The sequence below is a fragment of the Lutjanus erythropterus genome, chromosome 15 (assembly GCF_056507025.1).
Source record: "Lutjanus erythropterus isolate fLutEry1 chromosome 15, fLutEry1.hap2, whole genome shotgun sequence".
Lineage (NCBI taxonomy): Eukaryota > Metazoa > Chordata > Actinopteri > Lutjaniformes > Lutjanidae > Lutjanus > Lutjanus erythropterus.
In genome coordinates this window covers 31,317,970-31,345,889 of record NC_139331.1, presented here as the reverse complement: position 1 = coordinate 31,345,889, position 27,920 = coordinate 31,317,970, and the positions used below count along the sequence as shown (strand labels likewise).

General features: G+C 38.4%; 2 protein-coding genes across 2 annotated transcripts; one reads left to right on the top strand and one right to left on the bottom strand.

Annotated features, from left to right (window-relative positions):
* Positions 1-7,613: 7,613 nt before the first annotated feature.
* Positions 7,614-16,404, top strand: selenol (selenoprotein L). The gene is made up of 9 exons (XM_084738096.1): positions 7,614-7,785; positions 8,539-8,617; positions 8,708-8,761; positions 10,828-10,873; positions 11,704-11,831; positions 12,125-12,239; positions 14,174-14,296; positions 14,875-15,012; positions 16,023-16,404. The coding sequence occupies exons 1-9, from the start codon at positions 7,680-7,682 to the stop codon at positions 16,143-16,145; spliced, it is 912 nt and encodes a 303-aa protein (XP_084594222.1). The 5' UTR covers positions 7,614-7,679; the 3' UTR covers positions 16,146-16,404.
* Positions 16,405-19,006: 2,602 nt separating this feature from the next.
* On the bottom strand, positions 19,007-27,679 carry clec11a (C-type lectin domain containing 11A). Its single transcript, XM_084737966.1, has 5 exons — positions 27,255-27,679; positions 22,690-22,804; positions 22,038-22,145; positions 21,557-21,640; positions 19,007-19,821 (listed from the first exon to the last, which is right to left on the bottom strand). The coding sequence occupies exons 1-5, from the start codon at positions 27,345-27,347 to the stop codon at positions 19,409-19,411; spliced, it is 813 nt and encodes a 270-aa protein (XP_084594092.1). The 5' UTR covers positions 27,348-27,679; the 3' UTR covers positions 19,007-19,408.
* Positions 27,680-27,920: the final 241 nt, after the last annotated feature.

Sequence of the window (27,920 nt, the reverse complement as noted above, 5' to 3'; positions counted from 1 at the left end):
ACAGCCTTTGCTGACAGGAAGCTGCCGTTAGCTTAGCCAAAGATAGCTCTCTTGACTCCATTGGTCATTTTGCCTCACAGAAAACGGGAGTTGCTGGTTTGCGACTACCTCAATCTGTTAGTTTGTCTGTATTATTTTGTGCCTTTCAGGGTTTTTAGAGGTTAGTTCAGATTCCCCGAAGTCGCACAATAACACAGATTAATTAACCAGTTGAGGCAGTGGTAGACCAGCAGCTCCCTTCTTCTGCAAGATAAAATTATCAGTTTCTCCTATAGAGTTTGGCTGGTTTGGAGAGAGCAATGTTTGATTTCCCATCAGAAGAGGCCGTCTGATTCTAAGGTAAAGCAATGACGGATGGACTTTGAGAATCGTAACAGCCCTTATGACTAATATAAAATGAATTGTCTCTATAAAAGGAGCATCACGCCCCGAATATCAACTATGTGCAGCAGTTTTCATTTTCTTTGCAAGCGACAGACGAATGCTGCCAGTTTAACAACTAGCTAAATTACTGAAATGTAGGTGCTTTGAATTAGTCCCAGTACTTCCACACTCCAGCAGTTTGGGGAAGAGGACGGAGAACATTAGTGTCACAGTTTGGATTGCAGAAGTGATTCTGTCCACCACCCTCTCTTTTTCTCTGCTTCATAGGCCTCGCGCTGAAACACCCAAAGCACAAAGTCCATGTCATGAACCGTCAGCATGAACAATCTTACGTTGCATAGTCATGGTTAAAATCCTCTTAGCTTTAGATTGGATGTTAATTGATAAGTTTTAGATTGAGGCTCTCTGTTAAAAAAAAAAAAAAGTTTTTATTTAACATTCATGATTGTAATTGGCACTTTAAACTTGTTTTTAACCACTGCTGTGCACACACACATACACACACAAACACACACACACAGTCCAGCCTATCAGCAGAGAAGGAGTTTGGGGATTTTAAAAATATGAAACATAAACCTTCAGGGCTATTGAATTCCACTTGGGATACTTGAAGCAGTCTCTTTTATTTAGTTTTCTCTCTTATCGGGTGTTGAACCCACCGTTCTTTTAATGTGACCAATAAAAGGTTGGTATAAAGATGGGTTGGCTGCTGAACTAATGTGAGAGCAACGGTCAGAGGTTTTAGAGACTTTTCAGAGAGCCAGGTGTTGCTTTTTGGGCCATAAAGTCTAATTTAGGACTGAAAAGATCTGTCAGTTTATCGGTTAGTCCAGAGGTTTTTTTTAAAGCCCCATTTAAACTAGACAAAAAACCTTTTAAGATCTGGCTTTTGTCTTCAACAGGAAAGACTCTGCAGCGGTCACAGGTATTTATTGGCTCCAGCATCAGTCGGCAGTGATGTAAACCTGGGTGGAAACGCTAATTTATGCGCCTTTTTGGCAGAGGCAAACTCTTTTGCTTGTTTTGCAGTGGAGTTTGCACCTGCTAGAAAGTGTGTATTTACTGATGAGGTGCTCGTCTTTAGTCGAGCATCTGCACGGTGGATAAACATTTTACTTCCTATAAAGTTCTCCCAACAAAAGTCTCTCGTCATTTTGTTATTTAAAAGCTTTTATTATGAAGCAGTAAAATCAGTAAATGTTAAAATATTTTCATCAGCTGTAACTTAACCAGCACACTCCTGCGCAGCTGAAAGCAACACGAAACAGTAAAATAAAGCTGATGTCTTAACTTCAAACCACAGAGATTCAGTTAGAAGCTACAAACCTGAGAGCTGAACTCTCTCTCTCTGCTGTCCTGCACAGACGTGAGTTGAGTCTCCACTTTCCAACACACATCAGAGGGGCTCCTAACAGGTTCAGGGGAGGCACAGTAAAAGAAAATGAAAAAAATATTACATTAGTTTTCAAAAGGAGATCACATAAAAGCTTAAATGTGTGATTTATTTAAAGAGATTGTTCAGAGGTAGAATAGTTTTAGGGAATTTTTTTTCTATTTTCCAGAGTTTGAAACTAATAAACACTTTTGGACAGACTTTTTTATGTATTTATGTGGAATGTTAAATTGTGTAAAACAGCAATATTAAGCTATCTTGATTAGGAGTGCCTATGGAATTAAAAAACATAATCATGATCCCATAGACATCCCAGAATTGAGCCAAGTTAAGCAAGTAAATGAAGCTTTGTCTGAGGGGAGGCTCATGGTCTCAAACTTTGAAACCCCTGGATTAGTAGATTAATTTAAAATTAAGTAAAAGTTAGAAAAAAAGAGAAATCAGTCAAGAGATTATCAAGCAGAAATACCAAATATTTGCTGGTTTCAGCTTCTCAAATGTGAAGATTTCTCTTTTTTATGATTGTAAATGAAATAAATTTTGGTTCTGGGCTGTTTTGAGCACAGAGGAAACTTGAAGACATTTTAATTTTTGGATATTTTAGGATTTAATATTTTGTTGCATTTCTTTTTGTTTTCTTTTACATTTGCAACTTGACAGTGCAGAGAAACAGAAGAAAATCTTACTTTGTCAGTGCAAAAATCAATATTCATACAATATGAAGCCGTCATTTTGGGCAAAAAAAAAGAAATAAGTATGCAGTGAATCCCTGTATAATACAACACTGGATTTCTGAGGCTGATTCCATTGTTAGAGATTAAAAAACAATGCAATATTGATATAGTGACTGATTATAAATAACTATAAGGATTAAATATTAATAAAATGCTGCCTATAAAACTTAAAATTTAAAAATACATAAAAGTAATTCAGTATCAATATATTGGCTGGTATTCTTTATTTATATATAAAATCCAAAATTACATCAGGGCAAACTGTAAACTTACTTATAATTAACTGTAAATAAAAATAACACAAACGGAACATCTCGAATTAAGTATGAGGATCAAATGTACATAAAATGCTGCCTATAAAATCTAATAAAATATACTGGAAAACAGAAAAAACGATATGTCTGTCTAGACGAAAAGATAAAAATGAGGACAGTGCATCTCCATTATCTGATGTAATGAGATTTGTGTTAAATAATAAGTAAAACTCCAGACTTGAGCAACAGAAATAAAGCCTCCTGAACGCTCTCTGACATCTCTGACTGCTGGGTCTTACTGAAGATTAATTACAGATGAGGGTAAAGCACACCACATACTGTCATTTTCTCTGCCATCATTCCTTTTGCTTGTCTTGTCACGTCTCTGTTCTTTGGATTTTTAATGATCTCATGGATTAAATTGCTTGTATGAGCCGACACTTCAGAGCAATAGTTTGGGAGAAAAGATCTCACGTCCCTCCAAACATTTCAACTATAAAAAAAAAATAAAAAATACTGTCTTTAGACATATATTGTAGAAATTATTTTTCCTGATAACTTTGCATAGCCAGATTTCTGTCTTGTCACAGATATCTGGAGAAAACCTGGTCAGAAAAAAGAGGAAATTCTCACAAAGCCTGTAAATTTATCAGAAGAATTATCACTTGTGTGGTTTTCTGTTTGGTATCTTCTTCAGTGAATGTTTATTAGCTAAAAAGCTAACAAGATTGAATTCTGGCTGCACAAAATTAACGGCGCTTTCATAGAAATCGAACGCGCGCAGATGCAAGTCATGAAACTTGTAATATTTTTTGGGGTTAATCCTGCGAGGGAAGTGAATGAGATGTGATGTTTACATGCAGCAACCTGTGAAACAAAATACTTTGAGTGAGTGATGTTGAGGCGACGTTTGTGTGTCTGCAGCTGCTGCCTGTTTTTTTTTTTTAATGAATCATCGATGTTGGTTGAAGCACAAGGAGGAAGCGTGCTCAGCAGGTAATTCACCTGGAATGACCTGAAAGTATTCAGTCTTACGAACAAATTTTTTTCTTTAATTGCAACTTTAATGAATTTGAGGCCTTCAATGCTCAAGTATCGTCACTGAAAGTCACGTTAATGCTGCAGTAGATCTTCATTGAATGTCCAGTCTCCTCATTAAGAACAAATTGATCTGTTCAATGGCACGTCTGCTTTATTTCCTTCCTACGCTTGTTTTTTTTTTTTTTTTTTTTGCTTTGTGTCATTTTTCTCTCATATCAATGATTGTGCTGACTGGTGGTCATTTTCTTTTTCTTCTGTGTTTTTTTGCACTGTGTGACCCGGTCATTAAGTGCTATACGGTGGACTTTAGAGCTTAAAACTTGAAGGAGGGATTGATGTTTTATTGAACGAGTGAATGAATGTTCAGCAGTCAATAAAACTGGTTGACAATTTTAACGAGCTCTGCTGATCTTGTTTTTTTTTTTTTTTTTTTTTTTTTTGGCAAAATCCTGTTGATTCATATTTCTGTTAAGATGAAAAATAAAACATGAAAAATTGGGTATTAAGGTTTTCAAAAGTATCGAGGCATCAATACTTTTTCACATGTTAAACAACAATATGATGCCAACATTTGATAATATTGAAAGTACCAAAGCTATAAAAAAAAAAAAACATGGTGTTCATGACCTTTTCTCTTCCGACACTCGGTGCAGGTCAAATCAAAACTGAGATATTAAATACAACTTTTGACTTACTAAGTTAAAATTATATTAAGTCAGCCTTTTTACAGGATGAATTTAAAGTTTGATGTATTAAGTAAAACTCATGACTGAAATTTGATGAAAGTAAAATTAAGACATACTGTGTGAAAATGTTGGCTTCCTAAATTGAAATTATTAAATACCATGTTAGTAAAAACTGACTTATTAAGTTAAAATTATAATACTGTACTACTGTATTGATTTACTAATTTAAAAATGAGTTATTAAGTCAACATTTTGACTTATTAAATTGCATTTATGAGATACAAATTGAAACATTTTGGCCCCTTTTACACCTGGTAAAAAAAGTTTCTTGGACAGTGAACAGTTTTAAGTACAGATGTGAATGCACCCTGGACTTATTGATGATGGATTGTGATCTGATTGATCAGAACACGTCCGGAGGTGTTTACAGGATTGTAAATCTGGGCAGCACTAAAGGATCATCTACTCAGCAGACTTCCTGTAAATACACATGAAACAGCTGTTTGATTTCCATTTGGTTCACTGTAATACAAGTTACGAGTTCAGACTCTTATCCACCACGATAGGTAGCGAACGTTTGCGATCACACTGTTTCAAATGATTTCATCAGTGACTCCTTTAAAAAGTCACCCGGTTTTAGAGTTGTTAAAGAGATAAGAAAAATTTATCAGCTTTGCTAAATGACTACAGCGAATCGAATGAATGTATGAAACGACAACATTTTATTGACGGTAAACTTTTACATTTGCAGTAAATAATTAATACAGACTACTTCTTTGTCACGTGTGGACTCCCTTCTCAATTATTTGCACCTTCTTGTAAATTCTGCAAATGTTTTACATTAAGTTATTAATTTCTTTGTCTAAAACAGTCCGACCATTAGTGTTTCTATTTTTATTATGCAGGATGTTTTGTGTATGTCTTTTTATTTTTCTGGCAGAAAAGGGCTTCTTGAGAACATCTTTATGGTCAAATAATTTCTACTAGTACTTTAATTTAACCATCTGTAAAATTACTTAATGTTGATAATAACAATAAAACTTTATTTATACAAAGATCCAATCCAATATCCTACAATCTACCCAACTTAACTTAAATCCACCCGTCATTGTGTGACAGCAGAGTCAGTTAAGGACAGGTTCACTCTGGGACACTTTGATGAAAAGACAGATGTCATGTCAGGTAATGTTGGTTTACCTTCAGTTAAATAAATTTAATTTAATTTTAATTTAATTTAATTATTCACCCAGAAAAACAAATTTTAATTATTTGAAACTGTGAGTGCATGCTCACACCTCTCCATTTCCTGAGCTACATTTTGTGTTGTTGTTTACATTTCTTCATGGTGTAATGAAAAGTTGAAATCACGATTACTGTCACCTACTGCCACTGCAAGTATCACACCTTAAAACTAATATTAATACCAAGGTCATAAACATCAGGACTGGACTGTTCATATAATGATGTTTGAATCTTTTAGTGTTGACCCACATCTGGCACTTTTCTTTTTCTGCAAGTTGGTATGTGAGATTTGATGATATATTTATAAAGTTTATCATAGAAAAGATTAAGCCGTGACAAACATGACAAGTTGAGAAGACAGAAGAGGGAAAAGACACAACTACATATGAAAGACTAAAAAAAAAAATTATTAGTGTGATTTGAAAAGGTGTCAATCAGGGCATTTCCAATTTTACGTTAATTTTTTTCATTTAATCAGACCTGCACAACAGAGGTAAAGAAATCTCTGACTGCTGGGTCTGGTTGAGGATTAATTGTAGATGAGGGAAAAGAACTGTAATTTTCATACTGTCTTTACGTCATTCATGTCGGACATGTTTATTTTGTTCTTGTGATCGCATAAATTCTCTCATCCAGTGCCCACACTGGGTAGGTAGCCAATGTACTTACACCCCTCTGCGTGTCTTCAGGCAGCAGAAAGCAACTGTGCCGCTTACCAACAAAAATCTGGTCTAAAGTCAATGGACCAGTATTTTCCTGCTGTTTAAAGACAATAAAATCCACCTGTGAGTGTTCACAATGTGTGTGCACTCTTCTTCTATGGCAATGCAGTTAATTCAGGGATCATAAAAATGAACATGCAGAGTAACAGCAGATGAGTTGCAGGTGGGCGAAACAGGGTGATAGAGAAAGTTAATGATATTTGCCGCAGCAACTTTACTGCATGTATGGAAAGTAAACTGAAAGCAGCTTCTCTAATCATTAAACCATCTGTTAAATTATATTGAGCAGTGTTTTATTCAACGATTATTTACTGCTTTCAGTCATCAGTGTAGTGGCATTTTCATGCATGCTGTAATGTCACTGCCATCATGCTGCTGTGCCTCGTGCTTAAATGCGCACACACCCTCACCCTCCTGCAACCCATCCGCTATTTATGATATAGTAAGACTTAGTATAATATAATTAATAATCTACAATATAGTATTTTATAGCCTCAGTTAGAAAGCCTTGAATCTGCCTTGATCTGCATGGTGTAACTGTGCAGTCTGAGTCAAATTCAGAGGCTCATCTTGGACCTCATGTTACTTTGAAATTACCATTAATCTCATGGTAGATTAATTATACACTCGGGAAAACAAAATGACCCCCATCTGGTAAATTGGTCTCAAAGTCCTCCTGATAGTCGACCCTCCCAGCTACCAGAACTACAATCAAGGTTCTCAAAGAAATCCAAACTCAGATTATTTAGATTAAAAATCTAAGCAGATCATATTTGCTGGGTGTTATGGATTATTCCTCAAAGATGAGGAACAGGGCCAAATATTTTAAAGTACAACATAAAAACTCCCTTTCCATAAACACCAAAAACTGGGTTGTGGGTTCACTGGGTCCTGTGCCCATATCTCCTGCTTATATTTAATGTATGATTAAAAAATACAAGTACCTCTACTTCATTAGAGTAATTTCTATTATTTGTGTTACTTGTGCTACATCTTAGAGGCAAATTTAATGTTTTAACTGATGATGAAGTGATTAAAATTTTTATTTTTCTTAATTTCTTGCAGTGATTAACGCTCACCGCTGGGTGTTGCATCAGTTCTGAATCCCATTCAAGGCTTCTAGCGCCACATGATTTAGTCACGTGGTCGTGGTGCATTTAGGCTCTCATGTCTGTCGGTCTGGCAACAGTTGTCGGTGCAGGTGAGAGACGGAGCAGGTGATCATGGCTGAAGACGTGACTGTATCAGAGGAGACTCTGACCAGTAGTCTGACTCTGTTGGTCAACTTGAGCAAAGTCCTTCTACAGAAAGCCAAACAGGAAGCAGAAGGTAGGACTGATTCAGAGGCAAGATGCACTTGTAGTGACAAACTTCATTGAAAATTTCAAAGTTTTTATGTGTTTCACTGCAAAAAAGAAGGTAGACACACCACGTAGAAAAATATTTTATCTCGAGTGACTTGTTTTGGTCTTTTGAGTAATTCGGCGTATAGAAAATACACGGTAATTATTGCTTTATTGATGATGCACACTGCTAACTACTTACCGCGTTAACAGAAGACTAGTAAAAGCACAAATCAATAATAAAATACATTTTTATTCCAATTCGTGTACAAAAATAGATCACATGCATGCCGAAGTGAAGAGGATATCAAATTAATTCTGGAATAATGTTCACTGATCTTTTATAACCTGTATATTTTTCCCAATCCGCACAAAATTATAAAAATGTCTGGAATTGAAATGAAGTCTGGGGTTCAGGTTTCATAAGCAAGATAGAACGGATAAAATCTAGCAAAAATAAATCGCATAACACACTTTAATTAATGAATGCGCTAGGCTATGTGTTGTCATAGTTACCATGAAATATGATTATAATTAACTTATTGAATATTTCATGATTTGGCTGCAACACACGCTTCTTGAGAGTTGTTAAAGCAGATCAGTGTGGTCAAGTCATTGTATTAAATGGCCCTCTGGCATGGAGGTGTTGTAATGTAATCCCGGTCATGCTTCTTGCCAATACCGTGACGTGGCACAAATTAGCTCAAATAATAACTGTGGTCCTTTTGTTCTCATACAGAGTCCCTGGAGAGTTTTGTCCCACACAAGATCACCACTTTATTTGGCCTGATCACAGCAGGGGCACAGCTATACAAAAGGTGGTTTAACTAAATTAATCCTAATTTTTAATCCAGATGTTTCTATATTTTTATACAGTGAAGTAATTGTGTGTTTTGTTACTGTTGCAGCCTTGGAGTGAAGAAGAAGAGTGAAGCAGAAGCTATTTGGCAGAAGTCTTATCAGTAAGTATATAATTATATAGATGCTTATTAAATAGTGATAGTAACAAATAAACAAATCTGTTGTCATATTGTCAAAACCAGTATTTAGGTGATTTCTTTGTTGGGTTTGGCTCATGGCACCCTGGGGCTGATTTGGCTAGCTGCACTGCTAACCAAGCTAACTGCAGTTAGCATTTAGCTACTTTAGCAACTCTGTAAATGACCCAGGTACTGTGTTCCGTGTTGGTCTCTGTATTCCCTGTGTTAAGTCCTGGTCCTGCTGTATTCACCAGGAGGCTGTTGAGCCTGGTTCTGTTGTCCCCTAATAACACCTCACAGTTACAGTTAGCAGCAGTTAGCAGTTAGCTACGAGGTATCTGTCCATCAAGAAGCGCTGTAAAACACGGAGAGTCGAAGCTGCGAAGGCTGAGAATATATAAGAATATGTATAATTTTTGACTTCATTGGATGTCCTTTAGGGGTGAGAATCTTTGGGCACCTGCCGATTTGATTACGATTACGATTCAGGGGCTACGATTCGATTATAAAACGATTATTGATGCATCTTTATGTATATTGATGCACTTTTTCACAAACACATTTCTTTTTGTCTCACTGAATAAGCATTCGTCACTTGCAATTTTTAAAAACAGCGCATTTGTAATAAGAATTCATTTCGATTATATTTTATTAAACTATTGGAAATATGTGCAAACTGGAAAGTACCAACAGTAGCCACTAGTAGCCGCAGCAACAGCAGCCTGCCGTCTCCCCGAGTCCTCCGTCGGGTGGAATCGAGTTACGGCTTCTCATGTTTGTTGTGTTGCCAAAGTATTTTATTTTAGCTCGACACAGCTTACATATAACGTGGCTCTTGTCCAGTTCGCTTCCGCCGTCGACGTTGTAGAAGCCGAAGTGTTTCCACACGGCTGCTTTTAAATTAGAAGGAGCTGTTCGGACCTCATGGCGAGGTGGCTGCCGGTCGGCCATGTTTGTTTTCCGCTGTGCGCGTGTCGCTCCAGGTGCGCGTCCCAAAGTGTCCCGGCGATGACGCGTACCGCGCTTCTTAGTTCCACAATATTTAGAAGGTTCTGTATCACTTTAATTAACAGATTTAAATAATCGAAATTTGGACGTTTGTGAATCGATTCAGATTCGTCCACGTCCGAATCGCGATGCATCTAAGAATCGGAAATTTCCCCCACCCCTAATCTCCTTTAACTACTGCTAACTGTAGTGTTGTTAGCTCAGTTAGCTGTGCAGCTAGATGACTCAGCAAACAGCACTGCAAATAGCAGCAGATAAACTCAGTAAATCACCTCAGTACTGTATTCCCTGACAGTTTCACTGGGAGGCTGCTGAGCCCCGCTTCGACTGCCCGCTCATGACTACAGTTAGCAGTAGTTAGCGGCTCACTACTTTAACAACAAGTAAAGCTATCTGTCCATCAGGAAACCCTCGAGAGCTGAAGCTGAACAGATGGTAGACATCGGAAAGAAAACTAGAAAATATTTCCTCCATAAACTATGATCTAGTTTCACCCAAATCAGTGCATAAAGTTGTGCTTTTGTAAACGGGTTAAAGTGAGAAAGTATTTCATTGGATGCAGATCAGTATTTGTCCCATAGCCTCACAAAGTGCAGAGAGGTGGAGGTGCATTAGATCAACCTCCACTCCTCTGGCTCTGCGGTGAGTACAGTTCAGGTGTGACCGTTAACTGACTCGCCATACAACCTGTTGGAGAAAAGATAACAAACCACAGGCAAAACGATGTTAAGACTTGCTTTTTAGGCTGGTGCGTTATTCGTCTGTGTTTTAATCGGAGATCACACAAGGTTCTGCAGGTTTTCCTCTAATTAATTTCAGTGTAGGACTCTATTATTATAAGTCTCCCTGCATTCCTCCCAAAAGAATGAAAATTTGCTCAAACCTGCCCCAGGATGATGTGTGAGACGTCATTATGACACCTGCTGATGGTGGAGACGGTTACAGTTACAGTGGTTGATCGCTGTCTTGTTATTAATTATTAATAGAAAGTAAAGCTCAGTGTCAACGCCTGTTCATTACAAACCTTTGTATTTTTCCAGCCATGAAGCAGTGAGAGAGCAGGTAGACGAACTTCTGCAGGTGGAGGTCTGTATATGTGAAACTTTTGCCTTTTGATATTTTATTTAGTTTTTTTTTTAATTTTCATTGTGTGACCCGATTTCAGGTCTTATGTTTTCACACACGCAGATTAATAGACATAAATTGCACACTGCCTGACTAATGCTCTATGCAATGATCTGATGCAGCGGTGGAAGACATACTGATATATTTTACTTAAGGAAAAGTAGTAATATCACAGTCTGTTACAAATAAAAGTTCAAAATTTTATGTATAATAGGTAACATTTCCACATTAAAATGTCTAAGAACTCTAGATGTATGTTATATATTTTGTTGGGTATTTACATTTTCACAAAGTATGAAAGGTTAAAGGTTAAATTGTTGATTATATTTGCATTATTAATCTAAATATCTAAAGTAGCTAGTAACTTAAGTTAAGTTGTACTTTAATTTCCACTGGTTTGATGTTGATAATAATGAAACCCACGTGCAATGATTCTGTAAAGAAAATGCAGTGTAATAAGTAAATTAAAAGACGTAATAAGAATAATTGTCTCCACATGAATTCCTCTAATAAAATTGTGATAACATGGTCATTTTGTGGGTCTGCGGCATTAAAACATTTGCAAAAATTGACATAAAACACTGAAATTGATCTAGACTTTGATGCTTTATGCTCTTGTTACCTTAGAAACAACATAGTCTTGTTTAGTTTTTGCCATTTTGTTACACACCAGTTTATTATTCCTTTAATTATTATTATTATCGTTGTATTTAATTTGTATTCAAACCAGTTTATGATTGACTTACTGGGATATGCTGGGATTTATTTTGTCTCCGCGTTTGTGTTTGCAGAGTGAGTGGGACTCCTTCCTGGAGAGCGTGGACAGAGGACTGCAGACGACAGACAGGCAGCTGTCTGGAGGAAAGACGGCAGACAGCCTGCGTCCTGATACTCTGTTCACTGATGCACGGAGTGGAAAGTGAGTTCACAAACTGATCTTGAATGTTTGTGTTCTTACTACTTATTAATCAGCATGAGAAGGTCCCTGTCGAACTCACGACCAGTTAGTTTGAAGGTGTTGTTTGTTGTGTTTTTATCAGTCAGACTAAGATGGAAATATGTTTTATTGTTAATTAAAAATCAAAGTTTGGTTGCTCATCAGTACAATGATAAAATGTTACTATTATCTAGTATTTCATGATAAAGTACGGTTAATTATTTCATTAAGTTGAGTTTTATTGTGCTGTCTGTTTCTGTGTTGTGTGTTTATAGGAGTGTGACTCTGGGTCAGTACCTGGATCAGGGTCAGAAGCTGCTGCTGGTTCTCATCAGACATTTCGGATGACTACCGTGACGAGACCACGTGGCCGAGCTGCAGGCCAGTCAGGTCGGTTAACCTTCTGTCTGATGATGCAGCCTTCAGCCATTTCAGTTTGTTGCTGTGTCATGAAATTGGTGTTTTGTGTCGATTAACAAAAGCAGTCTGCTTAAGGTTGGGGGTTGCCAGGCCTGTGTGACAAAATCAGCCAAAAGGCGGATCAACACCGGCCCAACAGCCAGTAAAACCAGTGTTGGCAGGCGGAGAGGATTAGGTGTATTTGGATTGTGCTGATCTGGAGTAGGTTTGGTTGGATTTGGGTATTTATTTAAAATCCATTTGCTGTGAGTGATCCCCTCTCTCTCTACCCCATTTTCAGTCATATCTTCAGCTGTCACTATCAAAAATAAAAGTAAAAGCCCCCCCAAAAAATCTAAAAAAACCCCAAAAAGTCTACCCAAACAGGTGGATAAAAAAATTCAACCTGAGGCAACACTTCCATGGGAAAACCACAGACCTGGCAACCCTGAAAAAGGTGCATTGACTGGCTTCTGGATGTATCCTCGTCCGTACAGACACGAGAGTGATACCGATCTCTAAAGCCTTGTTTGCACGGCTCAGTTATTACCAGGAGATCTCATGTGATTTAGAAATTACCCCCTGACATCTGTGTTGTGTGCGGTGCATACACACAAAGTCTGTATTTTACTCAGATTTACTGACATTATCCCCTGGATATGTCAAGGCTCTGCTTAACATCAACGTTTCCTAAGCAGAGCGTCTTTTCTTCGGCAGCCACATTAAAGGATAAGGCCAGATCATTCTCTCTCTCTCTATCTCTCTCTCTCTCTCTCTCTCTCTCTCTCTCTCTCTCTCTCTCTCGCTCATACGCTGAAAAAGTTTTCTTGTTTTCGGGTTTACTTCCTGGTTATACGTCCCACTGAATATGTGCAGTAGTGTTTTCCCCCCTGCCCATGAGACTTTTCTCAGTTCGAGGACACTTTTATAAATATAAAACTTCCATGGATCAAACATTCATGTCATAAATGACCTTGTTTTCAGTTCTTGGTGTCCTGTCAACAGTTTCACAGACGTCTCTTTAGTGCAAATGCTTTCTGAGAGGATTTTTCGCTGCAATACTGTGAGAGGGAAAATGGGAGGCAAGGCTGGGTGACAGTGCTCTACCTCACAAGATTTGTACATGTTTCTTTATTGTACGCTCTGTGCCAATTAAGAACATGATGAAAGTGTATTTTATTAATCCCTAAGGGGAAATTACATTCTTTTCACTCTGTTGTAATTTTTGTAAGTACATACACGGGCCTGAAATACACAGACATGCATCTGAGAGAGGTGCCAGAACAAGGGGGCTGCACACATACATATAGTCAGCGCACACCGAGCAGTTCGGGGTTTGGTGCATTGCACAAGGGCACCTCAGCAGCGCCCAGGAGGTGAACTGGCACCTCTCCAGCTACCAGTCCACACTCTGTACTTTGGTCTGTGTGGGACTTGAACTGGCAACCCTTTGGTTCCCAAGCCAAGTCTAGTCTACACACTGAGCCACTGCCGCCTCAAATTACCTATGATTCGTGACGTGTCAGTGCTGTGAATAAAATCTTGGTGGGTTTCTGGACAGAAAACGCTTGGTCCGGGTCGGGGTTAGAGAAACATTTTACTTTATTATTTACAGTTTTGAGGTCCCAAGATAATAATAGTCCTATGTGAGTAAGGCTCAACACGCATTCCCTAAAATGTTGCAGTATTCCTTTAATCATGTGGACTTTTTTTTCCCTCTGCCCTGGCTGCAAAGGATTCCAACATTTTTTCCAAAGCGACTGTATTCACTCAACCTTGCAGCCACTACCCATTTACTCTTAAAAGAAATAAATAAAGTTTTAACAACAACGTGGAAAAGTTGAGCATATCAGATTCCCAAGAAGAAAATGGTGGATTGTAATCAGTGTTTATATTTAATGTTCTTTCATTTTGTTCCTCTTCAGGCTTATCTGAAGGCTCGGTCAGTGCAGGTCTTGGTGGTTTCTTTCGGCAGTGCGGAGGGAGCTCAGCTGTGGCTGGAGCAGACTGGGTGTACCCTCAACATGGTGCTGGATCCGCAGAGGAAGGTCAGGACAGGATGTTTGTTTCCACCCTCAGCAGCTGGCTGAAACTCAGTGAATTTGAATAAAGTGAAAAGAGAAATCTGAAAAACAAACAAACTAGAATTTGGCTTGCTCTGACATTTAGATTAAAATAATGAGATTACAGTAGATCAAATCTCTCTGTGTGTATTATCTTATCTATAATAAATATTTATATTCACCGCAGGTGAATGAAAATTAAAGAGCAAACTTTAATTTATGGAAATTAGAAATGGCTATGACTCAGCACAAACAAGCTGCACGAACTGGAGCATTCAGCAGCTGTTTGATGATGTGTCATAAAATCCTCTGAACCATTCACTCTGAAAGTCAACCACCAGATGTTAGCAGATGTGAGGCGGGTTCAAGAGCAATCAACCAAATATGAAGACAGAGGATTTTCCACATGCCACACAAGCAATCGTCAGTCATGATGATTAGTGCGTCCAGTAAAATACTTTTCATATTGTGGATGTTTTTTTTGACGATATAAAACTGCCAGACTGTGTCTCCGCAGAAAATAGTGCTCTTACCTAATACTGCAGACGTCCTCTGTGTCACAGACGTACAGGAGTTTTGGCCTCGGCTCGTCCTACTCTAAGGTGATGAAGTTCGGCTGCCTGCTGAAGTACTCAGAGTATGGAGCTGTGGACAGAGACTTCCCCGACATGCCCCCTCGCCTGCTGGAAGACATCTACCAGGTACAAACGGACGACACAGCAAACAGTTTGACACGGAGGAGGCGCTGATGTAATGGACTCAATGATGTAAACCCAGGAAGTATGTGCTGAAATGTAGGGCCAGATTTACATGCAAGGTGACAAAAATGAGCTGCTGGTCCCCAAAATATTGACATTATATCGATATTATGATATGAGACTAAATGTCATGTTAGATTTTTGATATTGGTATGAAAAGATATGGGTGTGTTGTCTTTTTTTGTTTTTAAAGGATGCATTACAGTAAAGTGGTGTAATTTTCCGAAGCAAACTTATCTAGCTGTTCTAGTATTTGCCTTTAACGCCTGATGGCCCTTTTCCATACACATGAGCTGGCCTGGCTTGGCTCTTTTTTTTTTTTTTTTTGGCATTTCCATTACAACAGGGCTCCCGTTTGAAGGTGTGCCTTTTAACTGAAGACAAGCTTGACAAAGCTCGGGTTGAGCAGCTGTAACACGGAGGATAAACTGATCTTTTGGGGTTTCATCAGCAGTAACTTACCGCCAGCTGTAAGTGAAAGCGAGCACAGAGATTCAGTTAGAAGACACAAAAGAACTGAAAGCGGTAAAAACGTCTTTCTCTCACTCTCCTGCACACACACAAGAGCTCAGTGTCTTGAGAAAGGGGGTCCTCATGGGTTGGCTGCGGTCTTTTTCTTTCCTTTTCAAATGGACTTGGGCGAGGATCAACAAACTGTGCCCCAGCACAGTACACAGTGTGCATACTTATCAAACGAACTGGACTTTGGGGTCAAGTGTGCTCGGATCACTTAGAGAAAAAAGTCATCTTAATTTATCATTGTAAAGCACAATCCATTCAAACTTGACAGAAACAAAATAAACCTCGCCTAAAACATCTTGGCTCATGTTTCACATGTAACACAGTGAATTAAAGGTTTATTTTAACTTGCCATTTTTTACGTGCCATTTTATTCCATACTAACTTTAAAAAGTACTGAATGATGCAGCTTTCGTGTGTTTTTATAATTTCAGATGGGAGGTGACTTTTTGCTGGATGAAGCAGGGAAGGTCCTTCATCGTCACCCGTCTAAAGTCCCCATGGACAGGCCCACTGTGAATGACATCCTGCAGGCTGCGGACCGAACGAAGCAGTGAAGGACTTCTGGAGAATTGTCTGAAGTGGTGAACGCATCGCTGACACCACAGAAGAAGAGCAGCTCTTTGACTCACATTAATGACGTCACGTCTCAAACTCATGACGCCATGAAGAGGTGTGACCGATGCTGAACTGTGAAACAAAGATCAAGTGATCCTCTTCGTTGTGTCAGTGTTGCGATGGCAGCATTTTTAAATGAGTGGTGCTACTGCATCACAGTGTCATTTTACATATAAGTATGAATGTTATTTAACTACACTGATTTGCTTTAGTTATTTTATAGTTTGATGTTTTTTAGGCTGTATTTATTCCTCCAATTCACTGGCCTCTCATTACCACCGCTCCCTCTCTTCACTCAGACTTCTTCGACCACCGCTGCGTACTCTTTCTCAAACAAATGGACACAAACCAAAAGGCACCTACTTCATAAATGAGACAAAATAAGTACATTTAGGTGAAATTAACAGGCTTGCGTTTTTACCCCTCATCAGTAAAACAATATAAACATTTTAAATGCTTTACAAAACGTGTGCTGCAGATGTAAATCTTCACATTGCAGAAATTCTCCCGTAGTTTTATACCTAACCTATTATTTTCCTGGGAACCTCCTAATGCATGCTGTGTTTGGACGATTTCTCGACTCCATTCTCAGGTTATAGTTCAGAGCGCGTATGTGAAAACGGCTTTGGTCTGAATACATCCTGAAGGTTTTACTTTAAACATACTTTGAGGAGAGGCACTGAGAGCTACTCTTTATGATTTAGGAAAGTATAAATCACTAGATTATTCAGAAATCATGTGCTTCTCCATGAAACTTACTTTCATCCATGTGGCTGCTCAGGATAGAGATTTTTTTAATTTAATCTTTTAATGCAGAAAACTGTACTGTACTTTTTCATATCTTTAAATAAAATAAGCACATCATTTATAATTAACTGTGAGCAGTTTGGCCTTAAAATCCCTCAGGATGACAAACCAAGATTTCTGATGAGGAGGGGTATCAAACCTCAATGCCTGTCTGTTACTGACTGAAATGTGTCTGTAGCATCTGAGTATCTGGTTAGATTTGTAATCTCCTTCTTTTAACCAGATTGTGCCTGATTTTAATAAAATAATTTACCTAATTTTAGACAATGTTCTGGTACTTTGCATGTATTTACACAGAATTAAACATTTCAGAACTGCTGCTTCTTTTAGATAAATATGTCTATTTCTCAAAGTAAGGCATCAAAAAATATCATTTTAGTATTGGGACTGAAACTCATTTATTGTATTGTATCACTGTATACAAAACCCAGCCTGTATTAATGAGACAAATCTCACATTTATTTTTTGACTGATCATACAGTGATGCTGTAAACCATGTCAACCTTTAGCAAAGATTCATGAAAAAACATTTACATTCAGCGTTTTATGTACAACTTTCTAGTTTTGCAAACTGTAGGACTCTGACGCAGGATAAGTTTTCATACACTGATGGTGTGTCATTCGGGTGTGTGCGTGTTAAATGAAGGGGCTTCAGATGTGAGACTGCAGCTCTCTTCTGGCCAGACATGTTGAAGAATCGGAAGTTTACTCTGAACCAGACTTTGTTAAAATATCCCCAAAGATCAGAAGTGACTGAGAATCACTGTCTAATTCCTGTTAAACCCAAATACACATTGATTTATGTTTTCAAGTGGTTCAGTACGTGCTGATACTGAGGAAAGAGCCTCCAGCTTTTCTTTGTCTTTCGGAAACTTTGGACAAATATTTATAATTCCAGGCGTGAAATCGCAGCAGAGCCCTGACTGGTTTACATTCATGTCACTGCAGCTGCATGAATAATATAATATTTATGAAACTACCATAATCTGATGAAGTCTAATTCAGAACTTAAATAGCAGTACATGAATTTGTGCGCATTTGAAATGTGTAACTTCATTATTTTTCAATGTGGATCCTTATTTCCTATGTTTTTTGTGTCTAAGTGACTAATGGAGAAAAGGGTTTTTGAAATCGGTCCAGTATTGAGCAAACCATCAAAGTATGTCCAGGATTTAGCATTATTTCTTTTTTTTGTGCAGTTGAGTAAATCTACTTGCCCCTGTACAAATTATTTTATTTATTAGCAGTTATCAAAAGACTAAGGTAATTGTCATTGTGATGTGAAGGCCTGCAAATAGTGGAAAATGTCTTTAAATGTCTTGTTTTGTTGGTTTAAAACACAAAGATATCCAGTTTAATTTGAAGAAAAGCTTAAATCTCCATATTTGATTGCTTGATTATCAAAATATTTTAGCGTTTCACTCCTTTTTTTTTTCAACTTGCCCAGTCGGGCAAGTGAGTTACCAGATTTACTTGCCCAACATGACATTTTACTTGCCCTGGGCAGATGAGCAATCCTTATTGTTGAACCCTGATGTCCACTCAAAGTGCTTGTTTTGCAACTGACAGGCTCAGATTGTTATTCTAGGTGTCTGAAAATATTATTGAAAGGATCCCTACAGAGAGAGAGAGACCTTTTTCTTAAGGAGCAAGATCTTTTTTTGTTTAAACAGAAACAGCTGATTCATTGTTCTCGCCAAACCCACCAAACTCCACTTATAGAAACAGTAATTTCATCTTCATAAATACACTAAATTCAAACTCGACAGAAACTAAATAAAACTCACCAAAACTGCCTTGGTGCCTTTTTATTATTCCAGGGCTCACAAACTCTGGTTTGGTCAAAATTAACCCTTTTTTCATTGAGTTCGATGTGAAAATATCTGGAGAGAATTTCTGTTTCTGTATAAAGAGACTGGTGGCTTTGGTAAGAGAGATACATGGGCTGTTTCTGGTTAAAAAGAAGAATCTTACTCACTCTTACTTACTTACTGGATCATTTTCAGAAGTTCCTGTCATTAGTCACTTAAACACAAAAACAGAAGAAATTGGGCCTAGGCTGAAAAACACCAGTTACCCTTTAAAACTCTAAAAAACTTTAAAATATTTTCATTGCAAATGTTTTTATCCTGGAAGATACTGTCACTACCTAAATAATGCTACACTAATTACATATAGAAATGAAATTATACTCAATATTCATATTAAAACACATTTGATTTGCTGGAGAATTGAAGACTTCCTCACCCCTGAATGCAACCAGTCCAGATGTGTTTAAAACATCTTCTAAAGGGAAATAAGTTATCTGAAAATATAATGAACTTTTATTTCTAATAATCATCAACTGGAGGTCAAAGTTTAAGGTGTGAAGGACTAAAGTTGTCTTGAGTTCATCTTAAAGTGCCACCCTGTCGTCAAACTCGCAGAGATAGTTCATGGTCCGATCGCAGTAGTGGTCCCACCAGTCGCCGTCGTCTGACGACATGGCCACACAGTTCTCCCGCCTCCCTCCGTCCGGCTGGCTGGACAGGAAGTGTTTGCGCCACTGGAAGTACGAGACCCGCGTGCCGTCGTCGAAGAGGTACATGCCCTCAGATCTTAGGTCGTTGATGCCCAGCCAGACGGGCCAGTTCCCCGGGTGGAAGAAGGCCTTGACGTAGTCGGCGAGGGCCTCCTGCTCCTTGCGGTCACGGGGCATCGCCATGCGGCCGCCGCGTTCCAGGCACTTCCTGGACGCTCCAGCATAGTCCTCATAGCTGTTGTACACAAGGTAGCATTTGTATCCCAACCTGCGTCCCTTCTGACAACCTAAGAGACAGAGAAAACCAACACCGATGCTTTATCACACGTTTAGAAATGACTCTACGTTACATCAAAAAAGACATGCATGATGCCGGAATAACCACCTAACGAGGAAATGCCAGCAGCAGGAAGCAGACAAGGACACCTTGCGTTAATCTCCAAATCATCTGACAGGAGATTACTGATGTGTGCCTGCTGGGATGGGCGAAGTTTACAGCGACATTCGTTTTTGCTGAAGGACAAGAATGTGGTCCTCAACTGGTGGACCCTCTCCAAATCTTCTGTCCCATCAATAACTCGATCAGAAACTAGCAATGACATTTGCTCTGTGCTGTGCGCCAGGTGCAAGATAGAGCCCTCAGTCTGCCATCTGGTGCATTTGGTGCTGCAGGTTGTCCGCTGCAGGTTTTTAGAAATTTTTCTGGTGAAAACATCTGCACAAGAGCAGTGAGAATGAACGAAAACAGAAAAATCTGTAGGTCAATAGACCGAAACAATGAGCTAAAAGATTCTAAAATGCATCATAGAACTGAAGGGAACTGAGTTTGTTGTTATGTGCGTCAGCCTTCACATCATAGTCATCTGACCCATTTTTAATATAAATGTATTTTCTGGTGGAGCCTTAAGAAATGTGGTTTTGGTTCCAGGCATCAGAGCAGATTCTCAGTTTAGTATAATTTATTTGTTTGGATGAATTCTCCATGGCTGAATATTCTTTGTGTCATTTTGCACAAATACCATCCAGAAGTGTGTCTGGAAACTTTTTCAAGAAGCTATCCTTCAAATAAGGAGCTCTACCAGTCACCAGTGTACGGATGACAAGTAGATAAAGAGGGTTGGGATCATTTCTTTAGTTTTAAATATTTTAACATACATCCAGTAACATTTTACACTAAAATGAGCTGAGTCCTGACGCATCTGAGGTTGAAACATTAGTCCTTTAAAAAAGTTTTTTCATCAGGTCAGATGAGTTTTTCCTGATTGCAGCAGTGTGCTGACCCTCAGATGACTTCTGCTCGCACTAAACGGAGCAGACTGGAGGACGTGCTGGAGGAGCTGGACAGCTGCAGACACATGTTGTGTATCAGTGATTTATGTTGTTGTGTTCTGAGCAGGAGTCTCATAATTAAGTACTGCAGTACTGTCTGAGAGCTGAATCTGTGTGTCTGTGCTGGGGGAACTTATACAAAGAAATATCTACACAGATGGTAACACTTCAATTTCTAGGTCCCATAATAACACTGTAAAAAGGTGGTAATTACCAAGTAAAATGTCTGAAATTTCTTAGAAATTACCCCTAAATTTCATGGTTAATTATGTGGTAATTAGCAAGTACTGCTCTTGTATAGTGGGTGTAATATATTAAATTTGTTTAATTTCAACGAAAGTTCAAATATGTGAAATAGTAACTAATTGAATAAAAATGACACACAATGAATTATCACATACCGTGAAGTTTGTGGGTAATTTCTAAGAAATTTCAATTTCATATTACTTTGTAATCACCACCTATTTACCATGAAATTATGGGACCTGGAAACTGAAGCATTCCCACACAGATCCATTTATTGTATGTAGTATTCCTGTTTTATCTTATTTATTTTTATTTTTATTAATTAATACATTTTCAGCTCGTGCTGCTGTGTCACATTGAATTTCCCCTGTGGGGGATAAATAAAGTCATGTCTTAACTACAGAACGGGTGCAGCAAAGGGATCTTAATGGAAACTATTTCTGATACCTTCCAGTCTTCCCATCTCCTTGCGGTTGTCCTTGCTGTGCTGGTAGACCTCCCGGATGGTGTCCTCCAGCTCCCCGACTTTAGCTGCCATGTTAGTAATGAGCAAGAACAAAAAACAAGAAGACATGAGAGTCAGCGCAGGGCTTTTTCTCAACTTAAAGGACAATAACAATAAGTTAGACACCTTAAATGATCATCATAGTCTATGAATGATGCCAAACGTAAGACATCCCATTCACTTTCTTCCATTTCCATTCATTGTTTGGTTTTCATTCATACTGTGCAACATCAGTACCAAGTATTTCTGCTGATTTTTCATTCTTTAACAGAGGGGGGCGCCACCTCTATCCTTCATTTGTCTGTTTTACAGTGAAACTGGCTGACATAATGGAAAGAAACATAGATCAGAGCACATGATTGCTTTAAAAGGGGACAAAAGTCTACGAAGAAAGTGAAATGTGGGAGAAACTGATCGTCTCACCGTCCATCCTGGACAGACGGTCCATCAGCTGGCTGAGTTTAACATCCAGAGTGTAGTGACCAACATTTAGCTTGTGGATCGCCTGGTCCATACCGGCCAGTCTGGACACTGAGGAATAAAATATAAGAGGATATGATAGATGATAAAAAAAAAAAAAATTAAAAGAACAGCAAAGAGCCTAGAAACAGGTGTATCAATAGAAAACTGGGAATCAGTGTGTGCTGAGGCCAGTTTAGGCCACACCAGTTAAGATAAATCAATCAATCATCATAATAAAATCATTTATGAAAAAGATGCACAGAGTTGAAGGGGAAATTATTTCATTGTGTTTGGCAATGTAGTAAAATAAAATATTTTTGAAAGCGATAGAAAATATTGTCTTAAAAGAGATTCCACAATATTTTTTATTTTAAGACTTTATTCCAAAACAAACAAATACAAATATATGACAAATATAAGATGTATAAACTTATTGTTGCATGTGTAAAACATAACAGGAAAGATAATTCAGATGTGTGCAACTTTAAAGCACAGAGTTAAGGCTCATGGTCATCAGGTTTAGACTAATACATGATGCAGATAGTTTCCACAGTAATAACATAATAGTGTCTGTCTATTTAAAGCTGAACTGGACATGAATATGGAGACTCACAGACATAGTTGTATGAGTTTTCAAAGTCTGACACGGGGCTGGTTGGCTCCGGTTCAGGCTCTGGAAGAATATCAGGAACGTCCCCTCTCGTCTTCTTCACCTCTGGCGGGGACGCCTGACCCACAAAGACACAGAGAGACTTAACTGAGAATTCATATTAATCAGATTGGCAATAGTTCACAATTTTGTCCAAACAGCATAGGATACAATCCAGATTTGTCTTTCCATTGAGCTTCAGGTGAGCTAAACTCGACACAAATGTTCCCTATTTTGGCAAAACTCAGTGTATTTGCACACAAAAAGTGAGAAACACTTTGGTAAGAAATGTTTAGATAGTCTTTCTGGGGGTGTGATGATGAAATCAGTGCACAGATGACTGAGTACATCAAAGTTAACCAACGTTTCCCAGATTTCTTTAAAAATATTGGGTTGCCTTCCTCCCTCTGCTCTCTCTCACAGTCTTCCTCTTCCTTGCTGCACCATTTTCCCCTCATTTCCCCCCAGACACAGTAGAGGTCACCTGATGCGTCTTTTATGCTCTGACACATGTTTGGAGTGTTTTGAACAGGTGAGTTCGGCCAACTGGTAATACAGGTGTGGCCCTTTGAAGCCCAGTGCTTTCCAGGTGAACAAAGTGTACAAAATGATGTGAATATTATATTATATAGAAACAATAATTTGGACGACCCCTTGGACTTCCTATGGGTCAGTGACTCCTTGCTGAAGACTCATGACTTAGAGTTTTGACTAAAAACAGTGGGATTATGCTCAGAGTTCAGCAGTCTGGAGTCTTGTTTTTGATTAATGAGCAACGAGTTCTCAGACTTGTGTGTATGGTTCCACTTTTTGTGTGCATGCAATGGAGGAAAACTGTCACTGCCCCTCTCAGACTCACTCTGACCAGTCTCACAACAACACTGCTTTCCAAACACCAACCAGAGTGAACCAAATTATCACACAATGTAAAGAAACACATCGGACAGAACGTACGAACTAAAAGCCAAAGTAGATCAGAATGTTATTTGACCCTGAAAAACAGATTATGAATTGGCAGAATATCTCTCTAATGTCAGAAACCAGAGACGGATCCTAACCAGGTCCAGGCTCAGTGACCACAGATTGGCACAAAAAAAAAAAAATCATGGCAACCAAAGAGAAAACAGGTGACGCTGAGACAGAGATGCACGTTCTTCCTTAAGATGTAAAACATTCAATAAAATGAGTAACATGCAAGTCTTTAATAGCAGATTTCAAAGAGCTAAATTACTTCAAATCAAAATGCCACAAAGCACACACACATTTAGATTATTTTTTTCTTATTATTTCATCTTATTTTTCTTATAATTTCATCTGATTTATCTGTATATACAGGCCTGTATGTGGCAAATAAAATTACATTTCTTCTGTTTATGTACATTTTCTTTTCTTTTCTTTTTTTCACATTTGCTGTTGCGATGTAAACATCTGTTTCCCATGCCAGTGTGTCAACGTTTCTCAGATGCTGTTCTCTACCACATTTAAGTTAGCTTTGTTGCTGAAAGATGAGATGAAACCCAAACCAGCTTCTCCACAACCAACCAATCAAAAACAAGCCTCAGATGCTCCAACCAGGCTCATTAGGGTCGTATCCACAATCTGAATTAACTCCATGTACACATCTGGAACTGGCTCATTTTCAAAATCTCAATTCAGTTGTCTCGTCGTTTTTGTTGTCATATTCTGCTGCAGGTCTCTTTAAGAGTCTTCCTGCAGCAGCAAACTGTCCTGATAATTTATTTAATCATCAATCTTATGTCTGTTTTGTAGATTTGTGTCTTTCCTGACACGAGGATCACAATGGAAATAAAAAAACAACTTACTGCGTGCAGGATGTAGTGTTTGCAATCTTGTATTTCACTTTAGTAGCGTAAAAGAAAAATATTTATAGTGGGAAATGAAGTATTCAGAAGCCACACTGTAAAAATACTCTGTTGTACATGAAAGTCCTGCATCAATGCTACTAAAAGTATGTAAATATAATTAGTAATATGCACTTCAAACACTAAAAGTAAAAGTCATATCATTAGATTGTTGCTACTGATGTATTAGTGTAAAAAGATGATTTTACTGTTGTAGTTAGTTGAGGTAGAGCTCATGTTGAACTAATGATTATTTTCATTATGGATTAATCTGCTTGTTATGTCCTCTATTAATTGATTTATTGTTTTTTGTAATGAAAACAGTGAAGTATGTCATGGTTTGGGGGATTTTGTTAGTTATTTCCTGTTTTATTTTGTAGTCCTGGTCCTCCCTCTAGTGTCTTGTTTTTACTTCCTGTCTTTTTCCTTTTTCCTGTCCTTTTGATTGGTGTTGGTTTCACCTGCTCCTGATTAGTTCCACCTGTTCCTGATTAGTTCTTTGTCTATTTAGTCCTTGTGTTTCTCTGTTTCTGTCAGTTTGTCGTCCTTCTTGTGTGTTGTCCTGTATACTCCTGATCATGTGTTGAATTTGGTATTTGTTTTCTTTGACTGTGTTTTTGCATGTTGCCCTTTGTGGATTCTTTTTGTTTGTTTGACTGGTTGTGGCCTGACTGTCTTTAAGAAAGTTTTTGATAATTCGTTTTCTTTTTAAAATACATTTGAACTGTTTTCTGTGTTTTTGGGTCCACCATCTTGTTTTATTTTATACAATGCATCAAGGTTTTCATCCTCACACCCTCAGAATGCTTGTTTTACCTAATCAGGAGTCCAAATGCGAAAATCATTTAACTTGTTAAAATAATTAAACGAAAAAACAAAAAAATGTCACACTGGTGCCAGTATAAGCATATAAGCATAATAGTATATTTACAGCTGTCACCATGATGAAGGAGGTGCAATCAGATGCTTTTAAAGATGTAGCATCAAACTGAATTAAACTGCAATAAAGTAACACGTGCGACTTTAAGAACAAAGAGAATAACATGTGCACAGGCTCAGAAACAGACACAGTAGGCTCTCCTGTTGATTAAAGACAGAGACAGACAGAAGTGTGAGTCGGCCCAGTAACCTTGTAGTAATAATTAGAATGTAATTACACCATTAGACCCACGTTACATTGTTCCTCTCGTGCACCTCCAGAGCTGTGGTTCTCAAACTTTTTCGGGTATGCCCCACTTAAGAAGTTGAAAAAAAGTTCACGCACCACACGCCACAATTTTCTTTAATCAATTATTAACAATGAGAAGGAAAGCAAATGATAAAATGAGGATCCAAAGTGAATTTCCCTGCATAAATCAGCAGAGGCAGCTGGTGCACCCCGCCTCATTACTGGGAAACCCTAGTTTGTTGAAAGTAAAGGACAGTGTGCAGGAGTTCTCTCTTCTCCTCCAAACCACCATGTAAAAGATAATAAAGATAATTGCCAATTCGTCGGCCGCATTATTAATCCAGTAATCATTTCAGCTGTTTGTATAAACTGTTGGGTTGTTATATAACCCTCTTTTCTTGGTTGCTGGCGTTCACCAGTTCTTCCAGGCTTTCTCTTCGTTTAATGAGCACCAAAGGCAGCGCAAAACAAAACCGACCAAGGGGTTACAGCAACCTTCTCCCCAACCACAGTTTACACTCATACCTGCCCCCACAAAACAAAGTCAGGTAGGAACCAAACAGCTCATAGTCAGTTAAATACTGCACATGAAAATATATAAATGATATAATATGCGCTATAAATGACAATGAAATAATAATTTACCAGTAACTTACCTCTGCAAGTGCATAATAATGCTGTACTACACTGTAACCGCTAAAAAACACAAAATTAACACAGAAACTCAAGCGATAAAAATAACCCAAAAATATAACGTGTACAGTAATTACAGTTACAGTTGGATCATAAAACATCATATTTTATAAGTTCTTCTTTTGTTTTGTGTGCAACAATCTCAATTTATAAAGTAACTTTCAACTGAAGCTGCCAGATAGTTGTGGTTGCGTAAAAAATACAATATTTCCCTCTGAAATGTGGTGTAATACAAGTATAAGTACTTGAGTAAATGTACTTAGTACACTTTATCACTGTCTATTTATCTGTATCTCAGCTTAAAACCATTTGTAGTTTGACCATAACCATCCTCACCACCATATGTATCAACATGTTTCCACAATGATTTATGGGCTGACGGTGGAAAAACCTGCTCGCCTGGGTGCTTCATCATCATTACTAGTCTGCAGTTGCACCATTATTATCTTCACCACGTCTGGTATACGTCATCCATCCATGACATCATCACTTACAGACTTAGAGCAGCCAGAAAACACCTTTCACATGATTCACTGGATCTTCCTTAAACAGATTTAGTTGCACTTCAGAATCTCAGAGTAATATTTAGCTGAATTTAACTCAGTGTTGATTGTATTTATGTTAATTTAGCAACATGTGAGTCTCTCCTCCAACCTGCACAGCACATGCACTCAGAGCACTGAGAATGGATGCAGTGTTTTACCCAGACGGTCATACAGTAAAAGCAAAATCTACACTAAAATGTAGTTTTAAGTCCATGTTTCAGGAGAAAAAAAAAAAAAAAAAAGACAGCATGCAGTCCTGACCTGTGTCGGTGAAGCGTCGGCCGTCCCTGTGGGAACACACAGACCCAGAGAACATAAACACAGCAGAGCGAGCGAGGTGGCAGCTGGTCCCATTTTCTGCTTCCCAATAACTCTGCTTTTACTCCAGCAGCTAAACTCCCTCTGAGTCTTTCCCTGCTCTCTCTCCCTCACTCCTCTGTCCCTCCTCGCCCTCGTGCTTCCCTCAGAGATGTGATCCTGGACTCAGAAAGGAATCTCCCATTAGAAATATGAATGAGAGCTGGTGTACATCCCCCCCCTCCTTCCTTAAAAAAAACCACACACACACAGAAGCTGAAATCCCAGGAATTAAATCTAAATCACATCTCATCTGCTTGCCTGCTGTCTCTCGTTTCTCTGTCTTATTGAGGACGTCTCGCCTCTCTTGCCAAACAACAGGAAAGCTCTTTGTTTTTGCTCCCACCTCCCATTTCCACTCTTTGTGTAACACAGGTCTCTGTCCTGTGGAAACCATGTATCTCCTGAGTGCCACTTTTTCAAGGGTTCTGAAAAGCAAGCTTGTTCTTTGTAGCTTTGTGGCAGTTTATTTCAGCTAATATAAAGTTTTGTTTTTAAATGGCTTGATTATCTTAAAGTGACCATATTTTGCTTGTGGGGTTTCCCTTGTCATTCATTGTGGCTTCTTGT